Here is a 19,640-nt window from a genome sequence, read left to right as displayed (position 1 = left end):
ATATCTTGTTTATCAAGATCAAAAAAATTCTCAATTGAACCCCAAGTTAGGCTTAAAAAAATCCCTGCCTTTACATGGATTCCTAGGTGTAGGAACTGTCACGTCTCTGCCATGGTCTGCTTGGTGATTTATAAGGTCACTGAGTAAGACAGCTGTTGTGGCAGCACTTTTACTAGTTTTGCATGTCTGCTGCTGTCTCCATGGTTGGCTAGGCTACAGAGTAAAGATGAAAAATGGGGTTTATAGGATTCAGGACTACACCCCAAAGTTATTTTCTTAATGCATGATTCTGTTTCGCTCGTTATTGATAAATAGTTTGGCCTGTATACTGAAAATTCTTAAAGAAAATCTTGTGTATGAAGAGCCAAGAATTCATCTTCAGATGTCTTATTTTGTACAACAGCCTGGAAGGAAGATTCAGTTTACAGTTATAAGTAATGGAGAGGAGTAGAGGATTCTCATATTGGAGAAGTTGCAGTCAGTCAATGTTTGGCATTGACGCTTGATGGATGACTTAAATGCAAAATCCTTAGTCGAAATCTGTTCTATCTCTTTTTGCTGAGTTAACTGCCATCTTCTTAGCTCCAGTAAGGTTGTGAATAAACAATTTAATAACTCCCATATTTGAAAGAGGGATTAGTTTATGATTCAATTTGGTGACTGACAGAGAAAAGTAATCTCTACAATGATTTCAACATACAATTAATTATTTGTTGAGCAAAATTGAAAAAATGAACTCTTTTCTGATTAATTTTGGCTTTACTGACAGTAAATTGATTATTTTTGTATGTCTGTGAGTCACAAAAAATGGCAATTTCTTTATCAATGGATAACATGTAAATATCAGGCCAATCTGAATGTTTCAGCACACCAAGACATTTTGGACAAAACTATGCTTCCAACTTTTTGGAACAGTTTGGGAAAGGCCCCTTTTGTATTCCAGTGTGACTGTGCCCCAGTGCACAAAGCAAAGACTATAAAGACATAGTTTGATGAGTTCAGTGTGAAAGAACTTGACTGGCCGGCGCAGAGCCCTGATCTCAATCCAATCGAGCACCTTTGACACAAACTGGAAGAGAGATTGTGAGCCGGGCCTTCTTGTCCAGCCATCAGTGCTGGACCTCGTAAATGCTCTATATAATGAATGGGCACAAATTCCCACAGAAGCGCTCCAAGATCTTGTGGAAGGCATTCCAAGTAGAGTGGACTGACTGTATATTAAAGTACCTGTAGTTGAATACAGTGTCATTACATTCCTTTTTGGTTTGATGGTCAGGTGTCCGAATACTTTTGTCCATATAGTGTATCGTATTGTATAACGTTAATTTCCTCAACATATTATCTGATTAAAAATGTTCATTAGCTACCTTTTTCATGAGGAAGAACTGGACTGGAAGAACTACAATGAGCTAGGAAATAGATCTTTGCTTATAATAACTCTGATGATCTACATTTGTCCACTCTGTGTGTCACTTTTCACTGAAAATGTGAGCAGAGGTGTGCCAAAGGACACGGAGCATGAGGAGTGAGTCTGTGTTTTCTGGTGTGCAGAGCAGTGTGACAGAAAGGGAAAGCTGCAGTTGTAGCTGAACCTCTAACTCTTCTGTGTATGCTGGGGTAGTTTTTGCATGCAGTTCTTTTGTCTTGCTGAGAAAAGTCCTTGAACTCCTTGGCTGTTGCAGTGACGAGCATGATGACACATACTGGCCGTTGAAGGAGAATTCTCCTCATCCTAGTCCAGAGCTTCTGTGGTAAACTCTCCCAAACTTTCTATTAAGTCCAGATAGCTAGACAGATAGAACAAAGGAATCTGTTTTGAAATCTGCTAGAAAAAAGATTAATAGCTCATTAGATGAAGTGACATAGAAAAGCATTGTAATATGTTTCAAGTAAACTCATTAAAATGACTATCATGCAATGGTAAATTACTATCTTTTCAGAGAGTTAATATTAACTTAAAAAAAACAATCCTATATAATAGTTTGTTTCTGCACCTACATTTTAGGGTCTTCTGAATAAAAGTGTTGTGTTGTTGCAACAGTTTTGAAAGCATCTTTATTCTGCCTTGTCATTTGGTCACTGCAGTCAGATAAGACGTTGGTCTCTCTGTAACCTTCACCACACTGTGTCAATATAAATCTTTGACATTTCTCACATTTGACTCAAGGCTGTTTAATATTAATACTCACAGATTCACACACTCCTGAAGACAACCACATGCCCACTGGATCCTTTCAGGTTGCTTTTACAAGACTTAGACTTTTCACAAGAGCTTTCAAGCACATCCAACCTAAACCTATTCCCACCGTCCTGTAAGCCCTGAGTATACACAGGCTTAGCTCCAGGTTCTCTCTTCTCCTGACCACAGTTGGTGCTCGCACACATTCACACACATGGGAGGTATTTTGAAATGATTCCTCTGTTTGATCCTCGGAGATTGCAGTAGGTTTTAGAGCATTCCTCCCCTCTTCTCTGTGTACATAACCACCAGTATCCGTGGTCCAGGCCTGAGCCTCGAGGCCATGACAGGGGACCCCTCGCTGGTCTCCAGGTTGTGTTTTGGCTCTTGGGGGGGTGGGGTGTGCTGGTGTCAGGTCTGGTCTGGATCAGGTTGCTGCCCCCCTCAAGGTATTTGTTGGCTTTGGACTTAGTTTGGCTTTTGTGTTGCTGATGATCCAAAGGAGTGTGTTAAGATTTAGTCAGTTTTTGCTGATGAGTCGTAAAAAAGGAACAACTGTAAAGAGGATTAAGATCTTCAAAGAAGGTACATTTTTTTTTTGTCTTAAATGGGGCTTTTGTGACACTTTTCAGCTGCCTTGTGCTCTGTCAGCTGCCTTGTGCTCTAAACAGAGTTCCCTGCCAATTTTGCCCACTGGGTCACCATTTCATGGCTATTCATGGTGCCACTTATGCCATTAATGAGAAGTTGGAAAAACAAAGAAGACTGCAGGATAATGCTGGAGAGCAGTTAAAGGAGGTTAGGAGATGAAGTGGGATAAGAGCTGAAACTGATAATGAAATACAGGAAAGAGAAATAATAATCCTGCCTTGAGGAGCATTTAATATCTCTTACTTAATCAGATAATATGGTTTATCATTACATAATTGCCTCACAACATATCAATCACTGCAAAATTGCTGTATTCAAATAATATTGTGGTATTGGCAGTGTTTCAGTCCAAACTGCAATGTTTTTGTGCAGTTTAGACTGTGTGTAGGAGTCTACGCATTTACTTAATAAAAACTTTTTAAAAAGTTTTGTAATATTTGATAATACTGATTATTGAAATATAAAAGATTAGGATTTTTAACCACATGGTGCCAAATACCTTTTGAAGTGGTCTATTTTTACATTAACATTTACAGTAATCCATCTGATGTGATATTTATCAATTTTTCACTTGGTAAAACAGATTAATAAGCTATCGATTCAATACAATATTTGAGTGGTGACAATTTAGTTGAGTAGTGTGCACAGTACAATAACCTTGCCAAAACATCTTCTGGTTTGCGGTTAACAACTTCTATTTCATTGCAAACTAAAACATGAATACAATGTAATTCCATGAACTTTAAAAACAAGTGTCTGTGATTTGACCTCATGCTAATAATCTCCAGACTCTGGCTCTCAGACGTGAAAACAGAGAGAGGGAAAACAAGAGGCCTTAGCTGATTGTTTTGATTGGGACTCCCCCGGATCCCCCCGTCTGAGCGCCATGATTTTAAGCAACGTTTATTTTCTTGACCCAACCACTTTTCAAAGTCTTGCTATCTTCACATATGTTTCTCTCACAAAAACATTCTGCAGAGTTGTTTACCCAGAGTATTAGCTGACCTCCCTGCTCCTACCTAAACACCTATGCAGGAAGTGTTGTTGCTTTAGACCAGTGGCACAGTGCCACTGCATTGTGATCAAGAAACCTTTGTGTGAGGCTTGACTTGTGTAAAAACACAGTGTGGTTCAGATAAAGGTTGTTGTTTTACTGTAGATTTTTTTATATGCACTAGAGAACACTTGCTTTTTAGTTCATGGACTTTTAGATGTATTTGCAGAGATTTTGGTACATTTCTAGTTTTCACTCATCAGTCAGTGTGTGTATTCGGCCTGTTTTTCTTCCTGAATCAACATCCTTGTTAATTAGCTCAACATTTTGAAAAACAGGGAGGTGAATCCACGTGTCAAACGCCACCCATTTGTTTATAGAAGCCTTCATATTTTCTTTCTTTGTGTATTTGTGATTAAAGGTGTGTATGTGATTTTCCATCAGGTATTCCAGGACCTGGGTGTGTCGGTGCTGTCTGGAGCCTCTGAGGGCTACAACATTTGTCTATTTGCTTATGGCCAAACAGGATCTGGAAAGACGTACACAATGATGGGGACATCGGTGAGAAAAAGACTGTAAACACTGCATTAGATTATTTTCATTTATCAGACCTACACCCATAAAGCTTGGAAATATGCAGTGAAATGTGAAGGTGTGCAATAGTGATGCAAACAACAACCTGAACTCTAATTTTCTTTGGGCAAATGAATTGTCTATATGCTTTTCAAAATTGCAAAGATTGCAAACTATTTTCTTCTCAATTAAAGACTCAGTGGGCTCAATGTGTCTGAGTGTAGCTGATAGTGAGCCTGAGCTTCCTCTGACTACATCAGAATTGTGTGAAAACAGCCATCAAACCCCATCAAAACCCAAAATATAGAGCCGTGCAACTGAACAGGTCTCACAGTTTGATTTGATTATAAATATCAGCTCTCAATTCGATTCGATATCATGATGCATTAGGATTTATCCAATGTGTCCTCCATTTTCTGTATTTTACTTTATCTCATTGTTTTTTACATACTACATACATATTACATATCTCTCTTCACTTCCCTTACTCTTACACATCTCTTTAAATGAGAGAAATAAACTTCATATTGCCCAGTTAAGAATTTAAAGCTAAACTAAAAATGTGACGGGTAGCCTCCTGTGTCATTTAAAGGATTTTTCTATAAACTCAAAACTAACATAGCTTTAAGAAAACATTGCTGTTATGTTGTTAAGCAGTGTTTCATTGAATCAGGATGCAATGCTATTTTTTGTGCCATTGCATCGTATGTTTACTCTACAGGTATGTATTTTGTCTCGTAGTAATGTTTGACATTACTGTGTTCAACGGTAATAAAATTTATGAGACTTGCTGGATTTAAATTGTCGGTGGGGACAACAAACATAACGGACATAAAAGAGTCTGTCCATCCTCGATTAAAATGTCATTTTCACTGTCTTCTTTTTTAACTCTCCCTAACTCGCTCCATATCTTTGCCTCTGTGTTGACTTTGCACTCTGCTGACTCTCAAGTAGCGTCACATGTGACTGGTGCTACAGCAAAGTCAGGAGAAGCCGCGACATTCAAAATAGACCGCCGTTGAAATTCATTAAAGCAGCATCGTTTAGAAGGGAAACGGGACATTAGTTGAGTATTTATGGTAGATTCAGCTGCAGGGGAAAATACACAAGCAGCATCCATCTGTATCTCTTATGAGCTGCCTCTGTATTGATGCAGAATTATTGTGGAAAAGATTTTTTATTTATTTATTTTTTTAAATTTTATTTAACCTTCATTTAACCAGGTAGTCCCTTGTGATTAAGATCTCTTTTTTGAGGGAGACCTGGCCAAGACAGCACACCAGTTACAACAAGAAAAACATCAAAATGCAATAAACATGACAGAAACATCAAAGACAAAAGGCAGAATGAAAACAGCTAAAAAAGCAGTCACATTTTTCAGCTAAATGGTCTTTTGATATAGTTTATCATAAACAAAACTCAGACATCCAGCATGTGTTTATTGCTGATGCTCATTTTGCATCACATGTTAGACTGCCATTTACAGTGCAGCACTAATCTAACAGTATGGTATATTTCCTTGTAACTGATCCTGGTTTTTAGGGGGATTTAAAACATTTGTGATACAAGCACCAGTATTTGAACAACCTTAGCAAACCTACTGCTAAAATGACATAAAACTCTGACCCAGTTTTATATGCAGGCTGTCAAAGTAGTTCTCCTTTTCCGTCTCTTTTTTCTCCATGCTGTCAGGGCTCCATTGGATTGACACCTCGGATCTGTCAGGTACGTCAACAGATTGTCGCATTAAATAACCTTAGCTCAGTGATAATTCAACTAACTTGAGTATCTGGTGTTAAAGCAGGAAGAAAATAGCATTTCTCTTTTCCTTACAGGGCCTCTTCAGGTCTGAAGACACTTTCCCTGACGGGCAAAACTCAAGCAGAGTGGAGATTAGGTACTGTGTCTGATTCTTTGTGATCGTCTCTTCCTTTTGAACAATTCAATGTTGAAATTCAAATACCACTATACGATTATACTTCAAAGCTGCTAGCAGCACAATGCAAATCACAAACCGGATTTTCTTGTCTGGGTTGAAGGGATCGACAACTTTTTGAAGGCAATGTTAGTTTTACAAAGCATGCATTGGCCTTGTCTGCTCTCTACTCCCTCTACTTTTCGCAAGGAAAAATGTTGAGTTTTTAGGATATAGGAGATTATTTTTATAGTGCAGATTTTGTTTTTGGGTCATTTAGTTTGGTCCCCAGTCTGACGCAGATCCCGTCACCATGACTACGACCTGGTTCAGCTGCAGCCATTGTCACATACCATCCCTTCCTTTGTCTCTGTGTACTCTCCTTCAAACAGAGGACAAGTGACAGAAAGTTAACTTAAAGATTTGTTATTTCTGAAATAATGAATACAGCCTTTTACCTCAGCTTAACAACTTGCACATTGTGATTTTGCACTTATAGTTGTCCTGTGCTCTAATTTTCTGTCAGTAAATTTACATCATGCTAGAAAGTACAACCCTAATTCCAAAAAAGTTGGGGTGTTGTGTAAAACGTAAATGAAAACAGAATGCATTGATTTTTCAAATCTCATAAACCCTTTTTTTATTCACAATAGAACAAAAACAACTGCTGAAACTATCAACTGCTGAAACTGAAACATTTTTCTAGTTCATTGGTGGCAGCAACACATTTTTAAAAGTAGGTACAGGGCCATGTTTACTATTGCAAGTTTTTGAGAGGAATTTTGTCCTATTCTTGTCTGATATAGGATTCTAGCTGCTCAGCAGTCCTGGGCCTTCTTTGCCAGATTTTTCATCTTATGATGCTCCAAATGTTTTTTTTTTTTTAATGGTGAAAGATCTGGACAGCAGGCAGGCTGGTTCAGCACCCAGAATTGTCTACTGTGAAGCCATGCTGTTGTGATGGATGTTGTATGTGGTTTAGCATTATCTTGCCAAAATATTCTAGACCTTCCTCTAAAGAGACATTGTCTGGATGGGAGCATGTGTTGCTCTCAAACCTCTTTCTACTTTTCAGCAGTGCCCTCCCAGATACATAAGCTGCCTACGCCATAGGCACTAATGCAACCCCATACCACCAGAGATGCAGGCTTTGGAATTGTGCGCTGATAACAAGCTGGTTGGTCCCTCTCCTTTTAAGTCTGCAGAACAAGGCATCTGTGGTTTTCAAAAACAATATAGAATTTTGATTAATCTGACCACAGAACAGTTTTCCATTTCCCCCAGTCTATTGTAAATGAACCTCAGCCCAGAGAAAATGGCAGTGTTTCTGGAGGTCACAAATGGCCTTTTCTTTACATGTGGAATGCACAGCCTACTGTGGTGACAGATGACAATTTCTGGAACCTCTGCCCAACTTCATCTCTGAGAGACTCTGCCTCTCTAAGATGCTGCAAAATTTTCCTTGAGCTGATTTCATCAGCACTACTTACTTTTCTAGCTTTTTGGTGCCTGATCCCTAGTTTTTTGAGGTGCTGCTGCCATCAAATTTAAAGTGAACTAATTTCTTGTAATGAAATGGTGAAATGTCTCACTTTCAACATTGGATATCTTATTTTTTGTTCTATTGTGAATAGAAATGGGTGAATAAAATATGGGTAATGAAATTTGCAAATCAATGCATTGTTCTAATATACATTTTACACAGTGCTCCAACTTTTTTGAAATGGGGGTTGTAGAGTTATTGCAGTTGTTTTACTAAAACTAGACCTTTGTAAGACATATAGACAAAACAAAGTTGAATTTCTTAAAGGAAGTTAGCAGTCAAAGCATGTTAAGGTTACAAAAATCTATGCTTGTGTGTCAATATGAAAACAGGAAAAAATTCCTTGTCTGTTGATTGTTTGATATCTGATTTGATGGATCAACTTAGCAATGAGCTCAAAGGGGCTATATCGCCACCTACTGCTGTGGAGTCTGACATACTTCTGCCAATACATTGTGGTTGTACACTTGCACAAGGACAGCAGAGCTGTTAAATATCCTAATCAAGCTATAACTGTAGCTTAACTTAGTGACTGTGTAAACAATAACAGCTATGCAACAACTACCTCCATCAGTGATAAGCTGCTAGTGTCATAGTACTCTTCTGTCCCTGTAGCTTCCTGGAGATCTACAATGAACGTGTGCGGGACCTGCTTCGAGGGGGAGGAGAGCAGAAAAAGAGAGCCGCCCTGAGAGTCCGAGAACACCCAGACAAAGGACCTTATGTACAAGGTGATTATTCTGCCAGATCCACAGATATTAAGAGTATTGATTTCTTACTTTCTTTAATAGAGTGCATTGTTAAATAGACTTTCAGTGCATGTTTGTAATCATGCAAAGCCCAAAATCCCAATACACATGCACATACCTTTACATACATATCCATGAATATAAAATCAATCTCTGCAGGAAACATAGCAGATGATCTGTAAAAAAACTTTCCAAAAAAACACAAAGAAAGTGAAATTGGATGGATTATGAATATAATTGAAATTCTGTATTCAAACATGACCCACAGTTCCAGGTGTAATTGCAAAACTCATTGAGCTCATAAATCAACAGATCATTTCCACTTTCTGTAATTTTCTGTCTGTTTAACTGATTGAGCTGTTAAACAGAGGTCTAGAGGCTGCAAATTCTTATTACCCTGCATGGATAATTTTATCCAGATTACAGTAAAACTTTATTTTAAATAACCTTGTGGTAACCTTACGTCTCAAGAGCACAGCATAACTTTACATTTGCATATTTAAACTTCATGGTTTTAATGTTGTGTCTTTTAAAGGCAGCAAGCTCTTTAAAGTATCTAACAGCCTTTTGTAAAAGGTTCACAAACAGACCACAGTGTTTCATTAGGTTGAAATAATGTGTCTGAAATGCTTGGTATTTAGAGAGTGAAGATGAAAGTGGATAGCAGAGGTTATATCTTCTGTTTCTACACTGTTATACCCACAATTTTGTCAAATGAAGCACTACAATGTGAAACATGGGCTGCTGTATTTTGAGTAATACTCATGTCTTGTTAGTTTAGTTTACAAGTCACTGTGGTATGTGGTCTGGGGCAGAATTTTGTTCTGTTGTCAAGTTGTTTTTTTCTATATCAGATCCAAAATAGGCCATCCTGGCTCTGATCCAGATTCCACTTTTAGCTTTTTCTTCTTTCCCTTCCTCTCGCTCTCTCGTGTCTTGTTTCCTTCTATTCGTCCTCATCCCCTAGCCTGTCTGTGTTTAAAGCCCCACATCCAGTCATTGTCTGTATCAGGAGAAATCCCAGCTGGCCAGAGGAAGTGAGATCATTTCCTTCTGGCTCCAGGGAGAGTGCTTTAACACAGACTCACACATATGGAGCGTGTTCAAGATTCCATTACTGCCACTACTTCAACACGTGCTCAACAAATCATGTTTCAGTATCCCTTGTATTCTTCTGGAATCATTCCAACTTTTTGTATTATTATGAAATAACTATATTTTCATATTTAAAAAATGGCAAGACAAGTTTGTTTATAAAGCTTTATTCATACATAGATCGATCCAAGGTGCTTTTCAGAGTTAAGCAAGATTATTAAAAACACAATTCAGCAAAAGTAACCAGTGAAGAGACAAAGTATATAAACTTAGCACAAAAAGTAAGGAAATTTGTGTTTGTTAGATAATTTCTTTGTTGTAACAATGCCTTTTGGCAATAAATTGTATACCGTTGGAAAGCCTGTTTATCTCTCTTTTAAGTGGTGCCGCATTTATAATGAAGATGCATTTTTGGGATGAGCAGCAGAGCTGAGTATGTAGGATGTGGGTTTTGCCAATGAAAAATTTAGCCAAATCATTTCAGTCAATACCAAACAACATACTCTGCCATTGACTCTTGTTTGGTGTTGTTTGGTGGATTGGATGATTGAAGTCTGAAGAAACAAGACATTGGCAATTTAACTATTTATTTAACATACAGAACCCTCAGTAGCGTGTGGAAGATCCATGCACAGCCACAACAGCCTGGCACCTCCTGCTCATGCTGATCACTAGCCTGGTCAGACACTGCTGTGGGATGGCATCCCATTCCTCAACCAGTATATGTCAAAAGTCAACCAATGTGGTTGTTGTGTTCAGTGGGGTTGAGGTCAGGACTGCTGGCAGGCCATTCCATCCTCTCCACTCCCAAATTCAGGAGGTAGTCTCTGATAAACCCTGCTCTGTTGGGTCAGGATAGAGTTTGGTCCTAGACTGTGGCGATATGGGATTGTCACAGGTTGCAGAATCTTATCACAGTATCTCTGCATTGAGATTTCCTCCAGTGATGACCATCGAACACATGATTGTCAGCACCTGGGGGTTTCAGAAGCTCAAAACAAAAGTCAACAGTGACAGCAAAATAAGCGGTTTGGCATTGGCAGAGAAGATTTGGCAAAGTTTTCAAGGGCACAACCCAAACATACTCAGCTCTGCTGCCCATCCCACAAATACATGTTCCTTACAAATGTGGCACCATTAAAAAGAGAGATAAACAGGCTCTCCGAGGTATAAGATGTATTGCCAAGAAGCACTGTAACAACAAAGAAATAATCTACCAAACACAAATTTATTTACTTTATACACTTAGTTGAGATAGAAAGATCAACTTCATATGCCCCAAAAGTGACCAAATTTTTCCTTTGTTAAAGTTCAGACAAGAATTACAACATACATTAAAACACATTGAAAACATAATGTTCAGGCCTGTTAAGAACAATAAAGGATAGAAACAAGAGTTTTTTTTGTTGTTGTTTAGGGTTGTTAGTGCAAAGAGACTGAAGGATTTTTTGTAGATATTTTTCTGGGCCTGATGGTGGTAACTGGCAGGAGTGGTGGAGGGGGTGAGAGGGGCCCTCTGTGATCAGGGTAGCTTTCTTGATCACAGAACGTTTTTAATGTTCAGAGAGAGGGGAGTTTGATATTTTGGTATTCAAATGTCGGACCCATTCTGATGAGAACAATGCAACAAAATGTGCAAAAAAAATCCGACCCAGCTGTTCCGGACTAATTTCTTTCCTGGAACTTTTCTCTTGACGGATGTGAGATTCAGTATTGTTGCAGTTATTTGACTTCAGTAGTTTCCCTTCTGCTTTTTAAAGAATTTGAAACTGTGGCATAAATAACCCTGTTATAGTACCATTTGTCTGTATTGCAATAGTGAACATGCACGTGGTTAAACAGCTGCTTTGGATATGTGATTCATGCCAACATGAGGAGCAGCTTTTCTGCTGTGGGAAAAAATTACAGATCGCACATAAGCAAGTATTGATGAGACATATTTCCTGTTTGTGTCTTCAATGCATCCCTACTCCTCTACTTTTTCCTAGCTGGCCTGGATGTCTTTTATTCACTGTTTTTTTATTCACAACAGCATTGTAAGGAAAAGTTGAAATAAAGCAATTTGGAGGAATTATTACAATAATAAGGAATAATGCAATAGAAAAGAAAATAAGTAAACAATGAGAAGTAACACAAAAGCTCTCTTGAGGGTGTGCTGTACTCTAGTATGGTTTATGATATACACTATATGGATAAAAGTATCCGGCTGCCTGACCATTACACCTACAGGGACTGTGATGACATTGTATTCAAACACATGTACTTTAATATGGAGGTGTTCCTCTTTCTGCAGCTATAACATCCCCCACTCTTCTTGGAAGGCTTTCCGCAAGGTTTTGGAGTGTTTCTGTGGGAATTTGTGCCCATTCATTCTGTAGAGCATTTATGAGATCACACTGATGTTGGACAAGAAGACCTGGCTCATATCGCTGTTCCAGTTCATCCCAAAGGTGTTCAATGGGGTTTGGGTCAAGGCTCTGTGCGGACCAGTCAAGTTCTTCCACATCAAACCATGTCTTGAAGTCCTTGCTTTGTGCAATGGGGCACAGTCATGCTGGAATACAAAAGGGCCTTCCCAAACTTTTGCCACACGGTTGGAAGCATTACATTGCCCAAAATGTCTTGGTATGGTGAAGCATTAAGATTGGCCTTCACTGGAGTTGAGGGCCTAGCACAAACCCTAAAAAACAGCCCCATACCATTATCCCTCATCCACCAAACTTCACTGTTGAGACAATGCAGTCAGGCAGGTAATGTTCTTCCAGCATCTGCCAAACCCAGACTTGGCCATCTGACTGCCAAACAGAAAAGTGTGATCAGTAACTCCACAGAATATGCTTCAACAGCTCCACAGTCCAGTGTCGGTGTGTTTTACAGAGCTCCATCTGGCACTTGGCATTGGCTTGCATACAGCAGTTTGGCCAGTGGAGGTTCAGAGGTCTTAAGCTACAATCAGCACAGCACTGGTGATGCGCTTTAGCAGTCGTTGACCCGGCCTCTTTATTTACGGGGTCTTCGACTTCATGGTCTAGGTGCTGTTGTTCCTTAACGCTTCCACTTTCTAATAACATCATTTACAGCTGACCGTAAAATGTTGTGCAGGAAAACAAATTTATGAACCGTCATATTGTAAAGGTAGCATCCATCACAGTACAAAGCTTGAAGTCACAAAGCTCTTCAGAATGGCCCATTTAGTATCACTAATGTTTGCAAATGGAGACTGCATGGCAAGGTGCTTGATTTTATACACCTGTGGCAACAGGTTTGATTGAAACATCTGAATTAAAAAAATCACACGTGTGGCCAAATACTTTTCTCTATATAGTGTACCTCTATTTGTAATGACAGCAGGATGAATAAATGGAGGCAGTTAAATTCAGCAAGAAAGAGTGAAGAGCAAAGGGAGGATGAGGGAGAGTGTTGGGGGGAGATGAGGATTGCTACTGATCGAGGTTGTTGGCATCAAATTTGTTTGCGTAATAGTCTAGGAAGATGTGCCAAGTTCTTTTTAAAATCTTTTCAATAAGCCCTAATGTTTCCAGTTTGAAAACTGACATAACCTCATGAATTTATGAATCCAGCTAAAGTGAGATGGAGGGGTTGGTGGTTTCCTGCGTAGAATAAGCCTGCGGGCTACTAAGATTGTGAATGCATTTACATCTCATTGATTGAAAGGGTCTGGAGCAACTCTCCTTTCACATATGGGATATGTTGAAAACATCTGACCTGATTTTGGGCAGGTCAAAAACATTTGGCCTAAAGTAGTAAGGCCTGATGGTATCTGATAGAAGTCGGTCTGAACCAAGGTATCAAATTATAATAATTAAATGTCATCCTGAGTAAAATAAAGGAAGGCGCTGAAACTGCACACACTTCTGCTAAGTTTCCCAGCCTGAATTCCACATGAATTACGTTCCACTTTGAGAAGTAGGTCAATTAACAGATTCGTTACCAAACCGTAACCTATTTTGTGTATTTACTCAGTTTTTACAACATTTTGTTAACTCTCTTACCAGACCTTTCACAGCACGTGGTCTCAGACTGCAAGCAGGCCATGGACCTTTTGGAGGAAGGCATCGCCAACCGCATCACTGCAGCAACCCACAACCATGATGCCAGCAGCAGATCCCACGCCATCTTCACCATCCAGTACACACAGGTCATTAATCTTTCACACAGCAACACTCATCTGTTATAAGTCAATCTGATAAAAAAATCATCTTTTAACTTTTGTGCATCCTTGATTCTTGACTCAAAATGCATTCAGTATTGTTAGAATTCATTTGAAGCTGTGACATTTAAACTTTTTTGCAGATTCCAGTTTGATACTCTTGTGTTTTCTGCAGGCAATCCTCGAAAACAACCTCCCTTCAGAAACTGTCAGCAAGATTAACCTGGTGGACTTGGCAGGGAGGTATAGCTGTAATTTCCTTCTGCTTCTTTCCTCCATAATCTTTAGAGCACAAGTCATTGACTAAACTGCCCCCTAGTGGATCTTGGGCAGTGCCTTGAGATTTTCCTCACTGTCTGATTCACATTCGTGGGGGATAATCAGCATCTTTTGTTACTGCAACAGGCATAGACCATGCTTTTTTGGATTTTGCCTTGCAGTGAGCGTGCAGACCCAAATTACTGCAGGGACAGACTGACAGAGGGCTCTAACATCAACAAGTCATTGGTTACCTTAGGCATCGTCATATCAGCTCTTGGTAAGTTAAGATAATGAAGCTTAATAAATGATAATGAAGATTTTGTTTGGATGTAACTCTGTTATTGAACTTCACAAATTACTGTTTTTCTTTCCTTCTGCCTGCAATGCTCCCTCGATGTTCACTGCTTTTCTTCCCTCCACCTCCACAGCCCAGAACTCCCAGATGTCCAGCAGCTGTCAGAGTATCAACAGCGTGGCCTCTGAGGGCGATGGCAGCACCATTGGTAGCCACAGCAGCTCCCTGTCTGGAGGAGGAGGAGGTGCGAGAAGGCACTGCTTCATCCCCTACAGAGACTCGGTCCTAACCTGGCTGCTGAAAGACAGCCTGGGCGGCAACTCAAAGACCATCATGATTGCAAGTGAGTGGTAAATGTCAGTCTTGAAAAGGGCAATAGCTAAGGGCCTGCACAGACAGTTTGATCATTTATTTGCTCATTCTTGCCTAAACTGAGTATTCAGAACATTTTCTTATAGCAGGTGATGTCATGAAAACTCACACAATCTCTTTGTAATAGCTGCACTGTCAAAAATGTATCCTTAAAAATGTATTTTATTTCAAGCGAGTCTCCAAAATATTTATTTCTAGGATTATATTTGATTGGAAATGCTTGGCTGGATGGTTGTGAATAACTTCCAAAAGGGATGGTTATGCTTTTAAAACTAGTGTTAAGTAACTTGATCACACAGGCAAAAACACTGATGTGGTCCCTTTAGTCCTGCTTTTAAATTCATGCACATATTTCCTTTGATTTCAATACTATTTGCTGTGCGTGGGTGTTTTTGTGTGTGTTTCATTTTTCTGTTTTGTGTTACAGCTGTGTCACCCTCTGCTACCAGCTACAACGAGACCCTCAGCACCCTGCGCTATGCTGCCCATGCCAGGAATATTGTCAACAAGCCTCGTGTTAATGAGGTTGGTGCCTGTTTGGAGGCTGTCAACAAGATTGCATGTTTGATCAAAAGGCTTTTCAGTAGGTTAATGTGTGCTGTGATCTCTGTGCAGGACGCCAACGTTCGGCTGATCAGGGAACTCAGAGAGGAGATTGACAGGCTGAAGAGCATGCTGCTCAGCTTTGAAATGGTATGTGACCTTTTACTGTTAGAGCACTGTGCTTCCTCTTTTTTAGGGAATTGCCCAGCTGGTTTTACAGTCCCCAGAACCCTCTTGATACCACAGAGCTTTGAATATAAAGGAATCTCACTTTTTAAGTTTTTCTCTCAAATGTTTAAAGCAGCACTTTGTGTCTTTGTGACATGTTTTAATCCCATCAGAGGTAGAGAATGAATTGCATTGTAGCAAGTGACCTTTCCCTTTTATGCAATATGTTGACTGTTTTTTTGTCTTCTGACTGACAGCAGAGGAATCCCAGTCCATCACTGAGTGATGAGAGGGATGGAAACCTTTCTGACATTGTGCTGCAGAACGAACTCAAGGTAATTTAAAATCAATGCAGATTGTTGACCTGCCTGACTTAAGCCTGGCACACTAAAATTTTTTTAAATCTGAACTTTTTAAAAAAGTGATGACAAATAATGACAAATTGAACAGTTTTGTTCTTGTAGTGTGTGGGGCTCATCTTTAAACATCAGGTTCAAATGTTGTATGATACTGTATAGTCGACAATGCACCCAAGACACCCCACGACAACAATTTGACAAGACTAGCATATCTGAATTTTTCTTGCATCGTTATTTAGTTCAGTGGTTCTCAACTGGTGGGTTAGAGTAGGTCGTAAGCCTGTTTTCAGCGGGTTGCAAAGGTGTACCTGGAAAAAAACTGTGGCAAAAACTCCATGAGTTACATACATCAGAACATTTTATTTCACTCTGTTTTTGCATGATAAGAGTACATTATAGCTGTTTTCTAGATGTCAAATCCAGTTTGACTTGAAATCTCAAGAAAACATGCAAAATTCACACTTTAACATAGAAGAATAAAATGCCAGTTCAGGGTTTCTGAAGATGCGCTTGTTTTGTCACTTTGTTTTGTCATGTTTTGTTTCAATTAAGGTACAAACATCAGTATTCTTTAAGTAAACTGAAGTTGTTGAAAATTTTCTGAAATTTGGGTTGCAATTGCTCATTCGGGAGGTGGTGGCAGGTCCTGAAGCTGCCATTTGAAAGACAGCCGGTCCATATGGTCCTCCCTTGATACATCTATTGTGCGTTTTTTTCTTCTTGTCAGAGCAAAAGACTGCTAGAGTCCAGTTGCACATAGGTGAAGTGTTGTCAATCAAAGTATTTTAATAGTGTGTCAAATCTGCTGGATATAAATCAGTCCAACTGCAGACCATCAAGTTTCCTGACAAACTTCATAAAATCATCCCAAGTGTTGTGGAAGTTCTCGAGGGCGCCATTTAGACTATATCGGATCTTTTCCAATTGAAAATTAGAGATAAAAATGCGGATGAGCTGAGCGTGGGTGGGTGGAGCAGCATTCTTCCAGTTCAGTAATATCAACCGCCATGCTAATAGGGAAGAGAACGCAAGAGCCTTATTCTTTTTAGAAGTTGTGGATACGTTTGCTGGGGGTATGTCAAAGATAGCAGTTAGGGAGCAGAGGGGAATGTTTTTCTTAAATATTTTAGAGAACAGATTGAAAAAGGAGGACCAAAATTGATTTAGTTCTGAGCGTGGGTGGGTGGAGCAGCATTCTTCCAGTTCAGTAATATCAACCGCCATGCTAATAGGGAAGAGAACGCAAGAGCCTTATTCTTTTTAGAAGTTGTGGATACGTTTGCTGGGGGTATGTCAAAGATAGCAGTTAGGGAGCAGAGGGGAATGTTTTTCTTAAATATTTTAGAGAACAGATTGAAAAAGGAGGACCAAAATTGATTTAGTTCTGAGCATCCCCAAAACATGTGATAAAGGGTTGCAGGCATTGTTTTGCATCTAAAGCAGTGAGGGTCTGTGTGGGTACAGTTTAGCCAGGGCAGAGTTGCAGTAATGAAGACGATGCAGAACTTTAAACTGGATCAGAGAGTGACAAGCACATATAGTTGACGAGTGTACATTTTTAAGGGCTTTGTCCCAGATATTCTCTCCAATGCCAAAACCAAGCTCCCCTTCCCAGCGTTGTTTAATGGTATGTAGAGATGGGGAATTAATGGAAATACTATATTCATATATTTTAGCAATCCTCCTCCTCTGAGATTTCAGACACATTTTTGTGATATGATCAAGGTGAGTCTCAGGTGGGCAGGATGGGAAATTGGGAAACCTCTTTCTGATAAAGTCCCTCACCTGTAGGTAGTGAAAGAAGTGGCAACAAGGGAGGTTAAATTTCTCTGAAAGTCGAGAGAAGCAAGCAAAGATGTTATGTATGTACAAGTGCTGAAGATTTTTTACACCCGTGGTAGCCAAGGTAGGGGCTTTGCTTTTCTTAGATTGGAATAGGGCAGCCCACTCTCTGCTTGCTCTTTAGCATCTGTATGCTGTGCAGGTCAACAAGGAGAGAGAAGGGGAGGGATGATCTGTCTCCCTGTGTATTGCTTTTGATTGCTTGGTTTTCTGTAAAATACGAACCTCTCAAACAAAGGTTTCTATCATTATGTGCTGTTTGCTGCCAATTTTATTCTGTACCCTCTTAGTTTTGGATTATTTTAACATGGCCAGCTGAATAAGTAAAGAATAATACTATTTGACATATTGGTGATAGTTCTAATTGTATATTAAAAGTGGTAAGAGAAGTAGCTGTTGTAATGGAAACTGGAATTGATGTTGGTGAAAATAGTGATGTTAGCTATTGTTATTATCATCATCTCCCCAACACAATTACTTACCACTCTGGTTTGACTCTGGTTTGACTCCTTCCCTTTGGCTTTTTGCCTTGTGTGATCCTCAGGTGGAGCAGCTCACAAAGGATTGGTCAGAGAGCTGGAGAGACAAGAAGGAGCTGCTGGAGCAGTACAGCGTGGACATCAACAGAGACCAGGCTGGATTCCTCATCAATTCCCTCCAGCCGCATCTGGTTTCTCTGGACAGAGATGTTCTCAGTACCGGGGTCGTCTTCTATCACCTCAGGGTATGAAGCAAAAACAGAAACTTCTCCCCTCTGTATATAAAATTACCATGAACATTAATATTGTCTCTGTGTTTCTTTTGCAATAGTCACATCAGTCATTTGCACAAAAGCTGTTACTCTAAAAACACACATTAGCAGGAACATGTAACAAACCCCCTCAAACTGGTAGTGTTTGCATTTTCTTCTTTCCCCCCTTAACTCTGAAGTTTCAGATTTGTCAGCTGTCTTGACTAAAACTTTGAACGTTTCTTTCTTTCCCCCTGTTAGATTTTCCTCCTTCCTCCTTCTGCTTTTTGCCTTTGTTCTGCTATAAAAACTCTTGAGAAAAGGTGCGTTTCTTCTCTCGTTTCTTTTCACTCTTACCCTCCAACTGTCCTGTCGATCTCCCATCTCTCCCTGTGTGTGTGTTTTTTTTCAGTAATGCATAAAGCTCAGTTGTCGAAGAGGCTCTTAGTTCTGAATCTAGGACTCAGGGGAGCTTAAGCTGTCCTGATTCTGACAATGACAAGCATACCCTCAGGCCTGACAATTACACTGTTTCCTGCATGTGAAGAGCTCAGGCCACCTGGGAACGCATGTGGTCTTGACACCGTATGAGAAGGCCTTTAATCCCATTAGATAAGACTTCAGAGTAAACAAATGATATATTTTCTGTCAGCTAAGTGGAGATTAGAAGAGAGGGGACAATAGTTCTCTGTGGATCCCAGTGTAAAGTCATTGTATCGACTATCACTTGTCTTTACGCAGCAGCAGTAATGTTGTAATCTAGATAGCTGTTTAATTTTTTTGTTAAGAAAGATTTGATTAATCTGTCATGTTTTTTTCTTACAGGAAGGAGTTACCCACATTGGACTGCAGGAACACTCTGGAGAGCAACAAATAGGTATTTTTTCCTTGTTTGATAGTCTTTGAGTCTCCCTTTCCAGCTACAAATATTCATTTCCTACTCGTTTAGTGTATATTTTAACCTTACTAGCATTTTCTTAGAGATGACAAGCAGCAAACTGGAAGCTTTAAATAAAAAATCCCCTTTTTCATTGAGCATGAGGCCTGACAGTACATAAACAGTTTTTTATTATATACTGTAACTACGACATGAGAAAGTGTAGTGAAAAACATTCTAAAATAAACTACTAACGTTCTGTTATATGGTTTATTGAGCACTGAATGCTTTTTTGACCCTGTAGCTCAGCATCAGTGTTTATG

The 19,640-nt window shown here is 39.5% G+C and overlaps 1 protein-coding gene across 3 annotated transcripts in view; it reads left to right on the top strand.

Moving 5' to 3' along the window:
* The window catches only part of stard9 (StAR-related lipid transfer (START) domain containing 9), a 64,062-nt gene that overhangs the window by 23,224 nt on the left and 21,198 nt on the right, over positions 1-19,640 (top strand). For 2 of the 3 annotated variants that reach the window (XM_041812220.1, XM_041812219.1), the window contains exons 4-16: positions 4,269-4,385; positions 6,090-6,122; positions 6,233-6,294; positions 8,471-8,586; positions 13,716-13,858; positions 14,046-14,113; positions 14,311-14,408; positions 14,560-14,769; positions 15,226-15,323; positions 15,414-15,491; positions 15,767-15,844; positions 18,255-18,434; positions 19,266-19,317. In XM_041812220.1, coding sequence (XP_041668154.1) covers positions 4,269-4,385; positions 6,090-6,122; positions 6,233-6,294; positions 8,471-8,586; positions 13,716-13,858; positions 14,046-14,113; positions 14,311-14,408; positions 14,560-14,769; positions 15,226-15,323; positions 15,414-15,491; positions 15,767-15,844; positions 18,255-18,434; positions 19,266-19,317 — 1,333 coding nt within the window. The remainder of the gene's footprint in view (positions 1-4,268; positions 4,386-6,089; positions 6,123-6,232; positions 6,295-8,470; positions 8,587-13,715; positions 13,859-14,045; positions 14,114-14,310; positions 14,409-14,559; positions 14,770-15,225; positions 15,324-15,413; positions 15,492-15,766; positions 15,845-18,254; positions 18,435-19,265; positions 19,318-19,640) is intronic. The other variant, XM_041812221.1, reaches the window with a different exon arrangement.

The sequence above is a fragment of the Cheilinus undulatus genome, linkage group 18 (assembly GCF_018320785.1).
Source record: "Cheilinus undulatus linkage group 18, ASM1832078v1, whole genome shotgun sequence".
NCBI lineage: Eukaryota > Metazoa > Chordata > Actinopteri > Labriformes > Labridae > Cheilinus > Cheilinus undulatus.
The sequence above is the reverse complement of the archived record's forward strand: the minus strand, read 5'-3'. Positions and strand labels throughout refer to the sequence as shown.